This window comes from Poecilia formosa, unplaced genomic scaffold (assembly GCF_000485575.1).
Source record: "Poecilia formosa unplaced genomic scaffold, Poecilia_formosa-5.1.2 Scaffold31, whole genome shotgun sequence".
In the NCBI taxonomy this organism is placed as follows: Eukaryota; Metazoa; Chordata; class Actinopteri; order Cyprinodontiformes; family Poeciliidae; genus Poecilia; species Poecilia formosa.
This window is the reverse complement of record NW_006799970.1, coordinates 2,175,842-2,191,501: the sequence shown is the minus strand read 5'-3', so window position 1 is coordinate 2,191,501 and position 15,660 is coordinate 2,175,842. Positions and strand designations below refer to the sequence as shown.

Genomic DNA, 15,660 nt, shown 5'->3' with positions numbered 1-15,660 from the left:
AATATTTATTTAATTTATTATAAGTTAAAAAGAAAAGAAAATCTGTGAGATTTAACTGACTTATCTCCTTTCTTCTTTTTCTTTTGTGTATTTTCAGCTCCCGACCTGGTTAAGTGGTGCTAAAGACTTTATGTGACCCTGTTCTCATCCAGTTATAAATACAACTAAACCTTTTATTAACTTACCCTGATCTCTGGCTGCAGGTCGTCGCTTTATTTGTGTTCGTTTTCCTCGAGTAAACACGCACACGGTGATCGCATTTGCACTTTCCCACTGTGACCTCAGTCAGATGCTAAATGACTTCTCTAGTTTTCTCTAGTTTGGTGTTTGATTGCCGTGTCTGGTAATGACCATTAATATAAAATAAAACAGCCAAAAATATTTATTCGTGAAGAAAACGTAACATAAAATGGTCACTTATATAAAATATAAACAAAGTATACTAAAGTTTGTGGTTGTCTATGAATACTTCTTTCTTTTAAGTTTTAAAATTCCATTTCACATTTTCCACTTTAACATAAATATAAAATAGAAACAAAAGAATTATGAACATTTTTCCTGTTATGCGTTTTGCCCTCCCAACTCTCGTACGTTTCTATCAGGATCAGGTTTATTCTGGCTCTTCACTGCCCCCTACTTAACATCTTTTTCATAGCTATGCTTTAATTTCTTTAATCATTGCATATGACAATCTTTAAGATGAATATGTAACTCACTAAAGCAAACTTTCCTTGCAGGCTTATTTTTGCATTATGATGAAGCCTGCATCATCATCTGCGCGTGTGCTGCATTATTAATGACTTAGCCCTCCCTGCCTCCTCCCTGTCTCCTGCTCCTAAAGCTGGAGCCACGTGATTAGAAACAGATAGACATGGACTGGCTGTGAATGAAAAGATGACAACAGGCGCTCACGCTCCTCTCCCTTTCCTGTAGCGTACGCTCCTACGGCTGCAGTCGCAGCGACGCAAAATGAGATGACGAGCGGAGGCGGCAGAGGGGAGGATGTTGGAGTGGAGTGAGGCAGGGCGGGGTTGCTGAGTAACAGAGGCAGGAGAGGAAAGAAGCTGCTTTCACAGGAGACGGATGAAGAGGGTGAATCCACGCAACGTGAGTGCCGGCAGTGGATGAGGGAGGGGGGCTTCCAGACTGGATGGGCCCAGCGATGCCTTGATGGAGTATGGGCCAGGTTTTAGGATTCTCCCACTGCCGTAAGTCTTGTTTGTGTTTGTTTCTGTGCATGCTCGCACAGCGGCGATCTCGTAGATGTGCATAACCCGCCTCAGCATCTTTTTCTCACATCATCGTATGCCTTAGCTCATCCCGTCTCCCTGTCTATCCTGCTTTTACCTTGAATAAACGGTAAATGGATCGCTGCACTGCAGAGGCACACTCTTATTGTTTTCATGTCTCAGTTTGCAGGTTGTGTGCAGAAAGCCTTTGCATGGAGTCATGTTCAGATCGTAAATCATTCCTTCCTGAATGCTTCTGTTGTGCTTTGAATTTGTGCCCCCCAATCTAATCTAAAGCTAAGTTACAGTAGTCGAGTGTTTTCCTATGCTCACACTATTCTGCTGCACAGAATATGCTGCATTCAGTGCAATGGCTGCCTGCTTGATTTATACATGCTGGCAATCTAATGCAGTGAAAGCCTTTTACTTCTGCCAGAACCACTCAATATTCAATGACCTACAGTATGCACTTAGGAGTGATGAACACACTGTGTTCCCTTAGTCTGATATTTTCTACCAGCATTAATATTTGTTAGCCTTAGCAGCATCTTTTCACATGAAATGCAGGCAAGGAAAGAATTACAGTGCCCTTACATTTGGTTCTTGTGTGGTGCTGCAGTGTTTATGGGGTTTGTGTGTTCCTGCTCATCTGCAGTACATCTGTGCTGAGCTATATAATGGAACAGTTTATCTTTCTGGATTTGTTTTTATATCTCAAGACAAGTTTATTTGTGAAGCACATTTCAGTAACAAGGCGGTTCAAACTGCTTCACACCAGAAAAAAAATAAAAATCTTTACAGCAACCAATAACGGAACAGCAATTGGTTACATTACAGTTTGTTAAATGCTAAAATAAAATAAAAAAATCATCAAGCAACTATATGTAAAATGTTGTGATTACAGTGGCAGCTCTACTTTAGCCATGATTTAAAAGAACTCAGTGTTTCAGATGTTTTGTAGTTTTCTGCAAGTTTGTTCCAGGTAAAACTGAATGCTGCTTCTCCATGTTTGGTGTTGATACGACAACAAGCCGTTCAGTGATTTATAAACTAGCAACAGTATTTTAAAGTCTATTCTCTGAGCTACAGGGAGTCAGTGTAGGGACTGTGGAACTGGGATGATGTTGCTATATCGTCCTAGTTTTAGTAAAAAGCAGGATTTTGCTGGAATTGTTCTTTAAGTGATAGAAGGCTGACTTTGTAACCATTTTTATATGTCTTTGGATGTTCGGGTCTGAGTCCACCGCTGCTCCCAGATTTTGGGTCTGATCTCTAGTTTCTAGCTGTAATAAGTGAAGGTGCTTGTTGATGTAACATGTAACTACTTTCTTCTAGAGGAATATGGCTCTGTGGTATCCACCCCAGACTCAACACCTCCATGCACCGATGGTAAGAAGCTCTCGCCTCTCCTCTGTACCTCGTGTAGTTTTTATTTACATGTTGGAATAACAATGTCGCAATTACTTTGATAGCAACATCAAAACAAGTTTCATCTGAAAACCTCATGTGTTTCTACCTTTCAACTGTCAGAAAAAAAAACAAAAACAGAAATGTCTCTTGCTGATCAAATAAACTGCTTAGTGTTAGGACTATTTGAAGACGTCTTCATCATCGTCTTTGTAAATCAATGACTGCCCGTCTTGATTTGTATCCAGGCGGCAACGAGGAGTCAGAGATGTGCGATCTGCAGACAGCCAGAGAGTGGTCCGATGATGACGACGAAGAAGTGGAGACAGGAGATCCAGACGACGACGAAGGACAAGCTTCCTCCCCGTCCATCTGGGGGACTCCTCGCCAGCACTCCTTCGAGCTGACCTTCTCTTACATCGCCATCGCAGAGGCCGAAGCGGTTGGGAGCTCACGCCACCACCGTGAGCGACGCAGGGGTGTCCCCCGGCTGGGACGCGCTCCTTTGATTCGAACTGACACGTTGGAAATGCTGTTAGACTCCCCTGATGAGGACTGGGAGCCACAGGGGTTTCTCAATCAAGATGAAGAAGAGCCAACATCGGAGACTCGAGCGCGGGAGTCGGAGGAACCAGGGACAGCAAGTCCTGTGGGAAGAAGGGAAGGGGAGCAAAGGGAAACTCTTACAGTGCAGCCCGCTCCTGGACCTCTGGACTCAGAAAGCGAAAGGACAGATGCGGGAGACGGACGAGAAGAGAGCGCAGGTCAGAGTGGTCAGCGAACCTCTGAGATCCAGCAACGCAGTTTCTCACAGATAGATTATTTCCCCAATTCGTCTTTCAACCTTTTAAAAATTATTAGATGAAATATTTTTTTTTTGCTTTTGTTGTTGTTTTGAGAAACTCGTTTTGCTTCACAAATGCTGCACATGTTTACTCCTGCCGCTGTCAGCGTTCAGCTCATCCCTGCTGTCTGCAGCCATTAGTATCAAACGTTCGCGAACCCCGAGCTAATTATAAAGTCTGACACTCAGTGACCTTTTTCTTCAAGGGGTTCTTCATTTCATGTGGCACAGATGAGCAGAGAAAGACATCAAGCCATATGTCAGAAAGCCCTCACATAAATTAAATGCTTGTTATTTTTTACATACCAACACACTCACTGGCCACTTTATTAGGCACACCTCACTCCTACGACGTTGGACCCCCTGTTTGCCCTAAGAACCACCTTAATGTTTTATAGATTCAAAAATGTGTTGGATACCTCAGAGATTTTGGTCCACACTGACATTAATTTCTGTGCTGCAAATCTCTTGCTCCATCCCATCCCAGAGATGCTCGTTTGCATTGAAATCAGTTGAGTGTTTAGAGTAATGTGAAGACGTGTACTTAATAAAATGACCAGTGAGTAGATATGGTAAGGCATTACATCATCAGACTTGTGAGATTTTCTCGTTACTGGAGCTGATGTCACACAGCAGAAAAGATGATTCTGCAGAGTTTAGGAGACCCAAAGAAAGAGCTGCATTTTTGCAACGGTGCCTGTAATTTATTTACTTTATCACCATGGTGACATCAGCTTCTGTTTCCCGGCAGCAGAGGATTCACCAACCTCGGAGCCCGAGTCTCCCGTCACCTTGGAAACCATTTCAGTCAAGCTGCTCACCTCTGTGCGACCCACAGACCCAGCGCACTCGTCTGCGGCTTCCGTAGGCCGCAAGTCTCAGGAACAGCTGCTCAGAGATCACTGGTTTTCAGCACCGGACCTGGCAGAGGATCTGACCGTATGCATCCACATAGCAGGTGCAGGATTTCATCGCTACGTTTTACTAACATATTTTTTGTTTTCTGTTTTCATTTCTGCCTCCTCAGATCTTCTGTGTTTTACGCTATTTTTGCTCAGATTCTTCCTCACAGCTCACAAGTCAATGCTTTAATCAGAGATGCGCTCAGATTTCCCTCTCAGCATGTACCTTCAGGGGCAGGCGGGCAAGAGATCCTGACTGTCCACTGTCTCCATAGTAACCAACTCTCTGGAGGTTTCGGGAATGATGGGCTAATTGCAGGGGAAACATTCCAGGCTTTAGCTGACTTTTTCAGGCAGACATACCGCTATCGGTGTGTGTCGTGTGTCTCACAGAAACTAGGGCGCGCGTGTGTGTGTGTGTGTGTGTGTGTGTGTGTGTGTGTGTGTGTGCAGTTTCTTTGTATGCAGATTCGTTGGCGCTAGTAGGAAGTTCTTGAGTGAGTGAGGCAGAGAAGGGGGATCATTAGAGATAAGATTCAGTCATCGTGCTTGATGGGTTTTCAAGTGGACTATTGCAGTGGTCAGACAAGGGCTGTGTCTCATTTAGGTGAGGGAGGGATTTAAAGCCTGCTGATAATTTTGTGGTCAGACAGATAACAGACCTAGTGTAGTGTAGTCTTAAATAAATAGGTCACATGCAGAGTGTCCACATGAGAATTGTCCTTCTTTTTATTCTGTTACTTCAGGTACCAAATGTCACATCTGAATAAATGTTTGCAACCATTAAAATTTGACACTGCTGAGTGGGGAAAAAACAAACTTTAATAATAATAAAAAAAAAGTTTCCCTAGTTTAGAACTTTTAATTTGATCATAAAGTGTTTTTAATTCTGGTTTGCTAAATATACCATGTATATAAATTTAATTAATGGTTGAGTTGAGTATTATATTTAGATTTAGAGCTAATTCCTTATACAACTGCCTTACTTGAATGGGCCTCTGTGTAATACCAGGAAATCAGGATGCCATAAATTGTTAATTAAAAGCTCCTGCTGTTAGTTATCAATATACATGTAATATGCATTCCTAATTACTTCTTTCAGGTCTCTATTCTCAGCAATTAAACAAAGTTTAAGTAAAATGTATTTATTTTACATTTTTTACAGAAAAAAGTCCCAAAGCAATGTACATGAAATGATTCATTCTAAAATTGAGAATAAAAGTAAGAAAATAAAAAAAATCTCAAAATATTAAAAAAAATCATCTTGTTAGAAATGTAAGTTGAAAAAATCAAGCATCACTACTATTTGCAGCAATCCAAATAGATTATGAGACTTTCAAGAACATATTTTGTTTTTTTCAAGATTTCTTTTTTTTTTTAATGCAAATATGTTGGAAGTCTTTTCAGTTTCTCTTGGATGGAAAGAGAAGCAGACTTTGGCTTTAAAAAAAAAAAAACAGAATTAACTCTTCTCTGGTAAATGACAACCAAATGGCCATTATTATTTCTTCTCATTGGACTTTGCTTTAAAAGCTGGTTGATTTCAAAACAGTGAAAAGAATTAGCTCCATGTTCTCTGGCAGGGAGGCTTGAATAGTGGAGGGCGATTCTGTGGACCAGCAGATTATTTTGGGCTGTTAGGCCTTTGCAGTGCTGAGTGAGCATTGGACGGCCAAAAACAGCTCAGGGGGGAGAAGGGAGTTGGTTCAGTGGGGGAGACAGAAAGGGAGAGGGAGAGACTGGAACAGTGACCAAACATGGCCAGCAAAGGTGAGACATTTTAAAGAAATTCACAATTTTTTATGCTTGTGTAGCTAAAAAGCATGCTTTGAAGTGTTAAGCCAAAATAAGGAGAACAAAATACATTAAGTTAGGAAAGGCAGTTGAAAGAAGCAGAGACCTCTCCTCTGTCTTAGATCCGTTTACATTTTGTTTGAAACAGAGTAGAAGACAAGCTACAGGTGTGTTTGACTTTAGGCTGATGAGCTGCTCAGGGTAACTAGCTGGAATCGCTATCAGTGGCTTCAATTCAAAGAAGTGTTTGCCATTCAAATGAGTTAAAACGGTGCTGCTACGGTATCAGACAGCTGTCTGCTGGCTGGCTTGATTTTACCGCTTCAGGCTGGACAGCTGGGACATGCACAGACATTTCAGTGGACTAGCAAACAGGCGGGCATGACCTGACCGAGAATAAATGAATGGATGGTTGCTTTGAGTAGACATTGCCTTGAAGTTCATTTTATTTTCACCCAAAGTTAAAAATAAACCCCTTTACTTATGTTCACATTGTTATATTGAGTATTTATTTATTGATTGCTGCCTGGTTGCAATTATTTTCTCTAAATTTGCTTCCTTCAGGCAAGCAGATACAAATGTATATTTACAGTCATATTAAAGAAATTAAAATATGAGGCTTGTTTTATCAGATTAAACATTCCTTTTTAAATAATAACCTTTAAGTAGATTTTAAACAGAAGTTTCATTAAGCTCATATTTCTGTGTGAAGTGTTATTTTTAATTGGTCCGATGTGATGTTCTAAATCACTTGTCATGTTTTCATTTGCTATATATATGTATATATAATTCCTTACATGTCCCTGTTAATCTACTCATACATGTTCTTAAGTTACAAACCTTAGGAACGTTTGTTTTTAAGGATCTACACTGCCATCAAAAAGCATCTTCCTCTATTACAGATCTCTTCTGATTTCTGTTACGGTTCAGCCCAAACCAAAATTTCCTCTGTTTTTGGTGAGTCGTTCGGAGGTGGATTTGCCCACTGGTGTCGCAGATGATTGTCAATCTGCATAATCCAGGTGAACCTGAGCTCTTAGGTCACAAATTGATTGCAGGACATTCTTCTACAGGATTCTCTGGTTCCATCGATTACTCAAGATGTTTTTAGCCAGTGAGATACGAACCTTTGAGTAATTTTTGGTCAGTGTTGTTTTTGTTATTGGGACTTTCCCATCCTGCCTCCTTCTTAATTATGGAGCATAAATGTTGCAGAAGCAAGCGAGGCCTACGGAGCTTTAAATATTGTTCGGGGATTTTTGTGACCTCATGCTTTTTCCATTTTTTGTAGGCTGGCTAGTCCAAGGAAGTTTTCACCACTGTTTCATGTTTTCTACGTTTGTGGGTAATGGCTGCCAGCGTGGTTCACTGGAGTCCTAAAACCTTAAAAATAGTCAGTTACTTTGTCTCGTATTCATAAGACTGGGGCATGGTGTAGTGATTTCTACATTTTTTGGCCTACTTCATGGTGTTTGGCAGGTGCTATTTCAGTTTTTGCCAGATTCAGCAGTGAGCCACTGGAAAAATGAAATAAAAAAATTGTGGTTGATCGCCGTTGTGTCATGCGGTTAATTTTTAACATAACATCCAAATGGTCCAGAAAGCACTTATCCCTTTATTGCATGAAAACATATGTAGAAAAGTTCATTCTGTATGTAGTAAAGTTGTTTAATCTGATGTTAAATATTATCACGTTTGAGTAAAAAAGCAAAAGCTTATAGAAGAAATCTGTGAGGGAGACGCAAACTCAAGGAAGAGTACTTTTGAAAATGGGTGAATATAAGATGAAAACAAGCGTCCTTTCATCTCTCACCTACAAACAAATCATTTACCCATGTAATTGCTCACATTATTGTCTAGATATTATAGCATAGGCCTGGTGCAACAGATTCTCTCAGGAGATGTTATTAATTGTGGTCATATAACCACATTTCCTTAAAGTAGACTAGGAGTAAATTGTAGAAAATTGCTGTAATGTATGATCTGTCAATGTAGGTACGAAACATCTCGTATTGTCACGATGAACCATCCCGGAGCAAGTGGCTCCACTTCTTCTCTGAGAAAGTCGGGCACAAAATGACCAAAACTGCCAAAGTGGGAAGTTATGAAAGCAAAAAGAGATAAGGAGCCAATAAAAAGTGATGGTTGGTTGACTCTGTTATTTGCTTCTGTATTTTTTAATTATTGTTTCTTTTTGTTCTACTTATGGAAACCTTGATTACCGCAGAGATGCTTCTTTTTAATTGTGCTGCTTCTTCACTAGTACTGGAATATGATACTAGAGATAAATTAGTGCTGATTGTCGGTGTGTTGAGCATCACCCAGAATGACAGCCAGCAGGACTATTGCAGGGAAGCTGTGGGAATGAATTGTGTACTGAGGTGTTACAAATAACCCACCCACTGACAATGCTCTCTCTTCAAAGAGGCTTCCATGAGTACTTAGCTTTTCATCACGTCTGCGTGACAGACACCCAGAAGTCTGTGTTTACACAACGCACTGTTGTTGCTGTTATAATTGGTTGTGTGTGTATGTGCATATGGAAAATCCCTGAGTATGTACATTTAAACAGGATGTTTAGTAAGTTGGTTAATATCCATGAGTGCATAATCCCTAAACTGCAAGAAACTTTCTGTTTGAATTATTTAGTTCAGAGGTTGGACAAAGAAAACCCCTCCCCTACGGGACAGGAAAAGCAGCTAAAGTTCAATGAAAAACTGCAGCAGGCTTTCAGAAAGCCTGAGGAATCATTGATCAAGGTCACTCTTAATTGTTAAATTAAAATCTGCTTTACTGGAAGCAAATGTTAAAGAAGCGAGGCCTGGCTCAACGGCTTCTGCAAAGAACATGGATATAATTGTCTCTAGCAGTGTGAGCGGACCAGGGGGTTCAAATCTCAAACAAGACCCCACTTTGTTATATTTAGCCTCCAAGACTAAAACAAGGCGAAATTGGTTTAATGTGAAGTAAACAGAGACCAAAACGTTAAAGTTAAAACTGTATGTATTAGAGATGTCTGATCCAACTGTTCCTGGCAGACAATGAAACCATCAGGGTGCAGATTATCGGCCTGACATGTGACAACAGGTGCTGGGAATTTAAATTCCCTTCAACTGCTGGCTTTTTTTTTTTTTTTTGTTCCTCTGAAGGCTAAATTCAGCCAAGGCTTGAGCCTGGAGCTGCTGGGTGCTTTCTCAGGCTTGATGACGAAAATACCTTTTTTTTTTCTAAATGTTTTTCCCTCCTTATTCTTTCTTCTCAGTAATATCTATTCCCTCCTTATTCTTTCTTCTCAGTAATATCTATTTTCCTGCTCATCTGTCTAAAAGTACACCCATTTTAAAACAGAGAAATGAAAGACTAGATAATATTTAGTCAACGTTATAGACAACGTTGGATATTAGAGGTTCTTAGGTTTGGCAATTAATCGAGTACCTGTGTTCCGACCTCATAAATAATTTCAAAATGTAATTTCACTCAAATGTTTGGTCACATTTAGAGTCCTGAACCACTTTTGTCTGTCAACTATCATTTGTTTGACCTGTCTATCAGTAATGGACCTCATCTACTGGAAGGACACAGAGAGAAGTGGCATGGTGCTCACTGCCTTGGTGGTGGGCTTACTGTCCCTGTTCCAGCTCAGCATCATCTCTGTGGTCTCCACCGTCTCCCTGGCTGTCATGTGCTTCACCATCTCTGTGCGCATCTACTACCACTTTCTCCACATCCTCAGCTGGGGGGACGGAGAACATCCTTTCAAGTAAGACGGGTTTCCTTGGATCAAGGCATCAAAGAAACGTCCATGCAGTTTTAATACTCCGATTATTTCCCCGAGTCCTCCACTGGATCAAATATGTAGGCACAAAGGAAACACAGATTCCCTGGAGTTGGACACCTGCTTGTTTTAAATGTGTCGCTGTGTGTAAAACGATGTGCAGAAACTTATTAATGATTTTTATTATTATTATTGCATCTAAAACAGGCAGGATACTGCATGGTAAATATTTTGCTGTCTATATTACTACAACTGAGCTTTGTTAATGAATTAGTTTTACAATAATATTGAGTTGACTGAGGACTCTTTAGACCTATACTGCCTCCTTAACAATTAGCTCAACATATCAGTATTTTAATTATATTTGAGTTGATTTATTGGCTTAATGAGTGTATGTTTCTGCCAGGTCATACTTGGATCTGGACATCAGTTTAAGTGGAGAGCAGGCTGACATCTACATGCAGAAAGCCATTGTTCTGGCTCTGTCTGCTGTTGATGCCCTGAGGAGGCTGTTTTTTGTAGAAAATCTTTTTGAATCCTTCAAGGTAAGCTAAGCATGCCAATTTAACTACGTTCACTCTATTCGTCTACGTGGTTTTGTTTATCTGCCGTGAGCGATTTTAATGAACCGTGTTGTTTTGCTTTGCTTGGAACCTCCAGGACTCATTAACCCAAACATCTGCATGGCTTCATGCTCTGTCATTTGGCTCTTATTATCAGTCGTAGTCCATCATCACAGCTCCGTGGTTCCCTGGTCACAGCATTGTTACGCAAACTCAAAACAAAGACAGCAGCTGTCACTTTTTATGATATAATCGTTTCAGAAAACAATCCGGCACAATCAAATTAAACAGTATTAGAAGCACGTTGTCTGCACTGCCAGTGCTGAGTCATTATTTTTGTCCCAGCGTCATATATTTACTAGTAAAGTATGGTCTCATAATCTGACTGCCTCTTGTTTACAGCTACTTTAAGATGATAAGCTTTGATTATTATTTTTAGAATAATTTTGAATGACTAGAGTTAATTTACCGTAACAACTAATAAAAGGTGTAAATTATGAACTTGTTTTGATTCTGATGTTATTCATAAAGCCTAGTTGTGACTCATGTGTCCCCATCCCCTGTTTTTAGTATTTAGTTTCTGATTGGTATTGTTCTGTACGGGTCTCTTGTTTACTGAATCCATTTGTTTCAGCAAGGGAAGCATGTTGGCGTAACTTCCTTTCTAGTTACTACCTCGTATCTCACTGCCTATCACATTCTTGTCAGGACGATAGGACCGCGAGGTAGCTGAACTTGTAGCCAAACTTGATTGACAACTTCACTTCAGGACCAGCTAACTACCATTAAAGCATACACAACGCTGGAGCAGGAATAACGTAGTGTCCACCTCAAGGCTGAGTTTGTAATGCAACGATTTAATAAGAGAGGAGCAGTGTTGTCTGAGAGTGACAAGTTGGAAACCTCACTTACCGGCACCCTACTCAGGGATTTAAAAGTGCGTGCCATCGTTATAGATCACCATTTTTGACAAAACTATGCACAACGTCATCATTCTTATTTTTGCTGACAACTTTAGAAGGCAAATACTTTATTCTGTTGCAGCGAGCTGAGTGGTGACTGTAAAACTAAAATCTGATAACATTCTCCATGTAACCTGTTCATGTTTACACTTACAAAGACACCGCCATTTCACAAAAAGCACGGCATTAAAATGTGGGGTTTTTGCGTGAGAATAGTGTTTTTTTTTTATTCACACATACAGCTTAAAAAAATTTAATATTGTAGAAGAATTATATATATTTTTTGCCACATTTCAATAAACAAAAGATATTTATTATATAGATTTATTTCACAAAGGATGAAGTATTTCAAACTTTTATTTAATGTAATCTTTTAACTACTTTTTTCAGTTTCTGTCAAAAAAGTGTTTTCAGCTGTACATGCTTGTTGAGATGTTTTATCGTCCATACGTTTTCAAACAGAAATTTTAAGAGTGCTGACTCTAAAATGTGACAAAAATTGTCCCCCTTACATTCACCTTAACTGTGGTAGAAAGCGAACACCTCACTTTCTTATTTTAGTCATTAAATTTGGACAGAATAGAAATATTTATAGCAAATGACAATCCCTGGGAGCTGGTTGAGCCCCTTAATCCCTGAACCTCCTAGCCAACTGTGACCCTGCTGGTATGCTAAATGACACACACCAGTCAGCACACAGAGACCCCCGGGATAAGACCGAGTCTTTTTCCATGTGAGACGGGGGTGTCCCATATCCGACGAACTGGATCCTGTAAGCAAGACCGAGAAACTGTCGGCCATTAGATACTGTGAACATTATGGAAGATACTGAGACAGCCTAGACGGCAGAAAGATGGATGACGTTCTAAAACTGGAAGTCAAGAATGTTAGCTAAACCTATTTGCACGTCTTTGATGGAAGTTGAATAAAATGTCTTTGTTTATTTACCTTTTTAATTCTGTTTTATCTTTCTTAAATCTCTAGTTCCTGTTTCTGATGTACCTTGTCACATATCTGGGAGGCCTTTGCAACGGCCTTACCATCCTCATCATCAGTAAGAAACTGAAATCCTCACTGGAGACGTAAAACGTATCAATAAACCCTTCGGCTCACACACGAACTCTTTCTTCCTTTCCTCCCAGGTGTGATTGCTCTCTTTTCTTTGCCCCTTTTCTATGAAAGACGGCAGGTAACACATTTTTTTATACAACAACGTAAATATTAGTTTCAACACAACAGATTCGTATTTTTTTGTACAAACTGTGATGTTACAGGAGCAAGTGGATGGCTTTATTGGAAAAATTCAGGTCCAAATTGACAGCGTGAAGGACTTGTGAGTATGGCGCCATCTATTGACCCTCAGTGGCTACTAGCACAGCCACACAACTGTTTTCATATGGATGTTGTTCACAGTGAAGCTTAAATATACACTTGCTTTTCAAATTGGGGAGAGGGGGAAGGATTTCCCACGACACTAGTTGAACGTTTGATGTTTTGCTATATTTCATTGAATGTTCATAAATAAACCATTAAGGAGACTCGGTGATATTGTCCATACTTACACAAGAGCTAAAGTAGCATTATTGTGTTTTTTTTAAGCAGGCTGTAATTGCAGGAGCACTAACCCCTCCCCTCTCTCTCTCCCTCTCAGTCTGCGAAGACTCGCCCAAGGCGGCGGCCCTCCTCCTGATACGACTCCTGGTGGTGCCAAGCCTAAAACCCAGTAAAATCTGATGGACGACAACTTTAGGAGAAGCTACCAGAGTTGCAGATTGCCACTCAATGTCTTACTCAGCAGTCTGTCCCTTAGACCTCCAGCGGATGGCGCTGCAGACACTGGAAACCTGAAGAAAAGAGCAACGAAGTTCTGTGTACTAAGACTGTGTCTCGTTTCTAGAGGTTAGAGGACGGCTCTCAGATGCTCTTAAGGCGAAGTGAGAGCTAATGGATTCTCGGTGAAAACAATCTGGTAACATCATTTTTGGAAACATAATTTTAGCGTTACAAAGGAGATTCGATGAGCATCTCAGTTAGAGCTGTTGTACTAATGTGCTAAAGAAGGCGAGTGGGAATTTCTCACCCCGACTCGGTCAGTCAGGTGATTTAACGTATATGAGAGGACAAAAACAGGGATCATCATGGCAGCATAAAATGACCACATCTACTTCTTCTTCGTTCAGATACATTTTCATCCTCACAACTGTGTATCTGCATGAATGCCAGTGTATTGTTTTGAATGTGTGCGTCTGCTCTGACAAATTTACTGATTACTGAATCTGTCGGCCCCAATTAAAACAAATTTCTTCTTTATTTTTTTTCTAAAATGTTCTTTTTTGTTGTCACCCCGGCTGTCATTCACTTTCCTTTATGTGTCTGTGACTTCGGCTTTTGCTTTGCCCTTTGTAGGTGCAGCGAGAAAGCAGAGTGATAGATGAGATTTGCAATAATTTTTGCCTAATGCGATGCACCTGAGGTGGAAGCAATGTGCTCGTATGTTTTAGTTGCCGTGTGTCCGTTTAGTGAAAGGTTGAAGATTTTAAACAGTCCTCCCAGTGCTCTTATTGTGCTCTTCTCCAGCTGTTGATGAACTCTGAAAAACTGAGCAAGCGAGATGCAGCAGGTGCCTTTCTGACCGCAGGTGCATGACATCATCACAGTACTTACGGCGACCGCGTCTCTGACCGTCACCTCACACAGAATGCTGTTTTTGTGCAATTACCTTATTATATACACGTCTGTACGCCGGATCTTAAACGAAATTGTAACAAAATCAGTTTCAGGAATCTCAAAAGCATTCAGGATGCTCAGCTATATAAACCCAAACTTTCTTTCAAGCTAATTCTTCAAAGCGTAACGTTACTCCTATGCCTTACTGCAGGGGTGGCCAAGTCCAGTCCTCGAGAGCCACCATCCTGCAAGTTTCAGATGCATCCCTGCTTCAACACACCTGAATCAAATGACTGGCTCGTTATCAGGCCTCTGTAGAGCTGATCCCGGTCTGTTGGAGTAAGGATACTTCTAAAACTTGCAGGATGGTGGCTCTCGAGGACTGGACTTGGCCACCCCTGCCTTACTGTTACTCAGCTCATGCATCCGAAAGAGAAGCAAAGACGTGTTAGCAGATGTAAACTCCAGTACGAGTGAGGATTATTACGGCATTATTCCAAAACGTGCTCAATGTGTTACTCTGCAATGGCGTCTGGATGTTTGGTGCCTTGCAAAATCACATATATCCACTGGACCTATTCACATTTTTGCCATGTTGCAATCAGAAACTTCGATGTTTGATTGGGATTTTATGCAATAGACCAACACAGAACAGCTCAAGCTCAGTTTGATTGGATAGAGAATCTGTTTGCTACAGATTCTCCACTGGATTTATGTTTGAACGTTTTCTGGGCTACTTTTTGATCTGAACCATTGTATTGTGGCTCTGGCTGCATGTTTGGAGTCAGAAGGTGAACATCTGTCCCAGCAGCACAGTGCTTTGCAGTCTAACATGACTTTTACTGAGATTCTTCTGAATTCATCGCTGTTATCAACTCTCAGTAGTTTCCGCCTTAAGGGTGAGGGTAGCAAGGATGACGTTTCCCTTAACAGATTTTCCCACCAGAGCTGAGGTCCAAAGTTATCATGGCTGCTTCTGGTTAATTTTCTCCTTGTCTGACCTGTCAGTGAAAAGTGAACCGCCATGTTTTGGTGGCTTTGCAGTCATGCCATTCTCTTTACATTTTATTTAGTCGCTGAACTAAATAGTGCATCATAAGCTTATCTTGTAAGCTAAACCTGATTAAAGCTCCTCCTCACCTTCGTCCCTGACCCGCCTGCTTTGCTCCTTGGTCTTTATGATGCTGTTTGTTTTCTTTCACAAATTATAGACTGCTTTGCTTTGGTCTGTCACATAAAATCTCAACAAATTACATAAAAAAAAGTGTAGTGATAGTGTGATAAAATTCAGCCTCGACCGTATCCCCCCACTATATGCCCCTTTCGCTTTTTAGATGTTAGCATTAAACATGGAGAATAATCAAGAATTGGTTTTCCACTTTGCCTTAGCGTCTTTCCTAACATTTTTCTCTGGATGAATTAATATCAGCTCATGCGCATAAAATTAGTACAAGCCAAGTTTACTGACAATGGTTTTCCTGCAATTATGCCCATAAACATGTTTGTGTTTCTGGGAT

General features: G+C 40.6%; 1 protein-coding gene across 2 annotated transcripts; it reads left to right on the top strand.

Moving 5' to 3' along the window:
- Positions 1 to 862: 862 nt before the first annotated feature.
- On the top strand, positions 863 to 13,786 carry rtn2a (reticulon 2a). Of its 2 annotated transcripts, none has more exons than XM_007549447.2 (10): positions 863 to 1,208; positions 2,565 to 2,618; positions 2,885 to 3,400; positions 4,235 to 4,438; positions 9,729 to 9,936; positions 10,358 to 10,496; positions 12,461 to 12,530; positions 12,619 to 12,665; positions 12,751 to 12,809; positions 13,128 to 13,786. In XM_007549447.2, exons 1-10 carry the CDS (start codon positions 1,178 to 1,180, stop codon positions 13,201 to 13,203), a joined length of 1,404 nt encoding a protein of 467 aa, XP_007549509.1. In that variant the 5' UTR covers positions 863 to 1,177; the 3' UTR covers positions 13,204 to 13,786. The 2 variants fall into 2 exon arrangements, with proteins under 2 accessions (XP_007549509.1, XP_007549507.1); XM_007549445.2 differs by having other exon boundaries at positions 4,232 to 4,438.
- The last annotated feature ends 1,874 nt before the right edge of the window (positions 13,787 to 15,660 follow it).

Coding starts and splice junctions, on each gene's coding strand:
- rtn2a (XM_007549445.2), top strand. CDS start 1,178: ATGGGCCAGGTTTTAGGATTCTCCCACTGCC. Junction 3,401..4,231: donor CGGACGAGAAGAGAGCGCAG/GTCAGAGTGGTC, acceptor GTTTCCCGGCAG/CAGAGGATTCACCAACCTCG. Junction 12,810..13,127: donor ATTGACAGCGTGAAGGACTT/GTGAGTATGGCG, acceptor TCTCCCTCTCAG/TCTGCGAAGACTCGCCCAAG.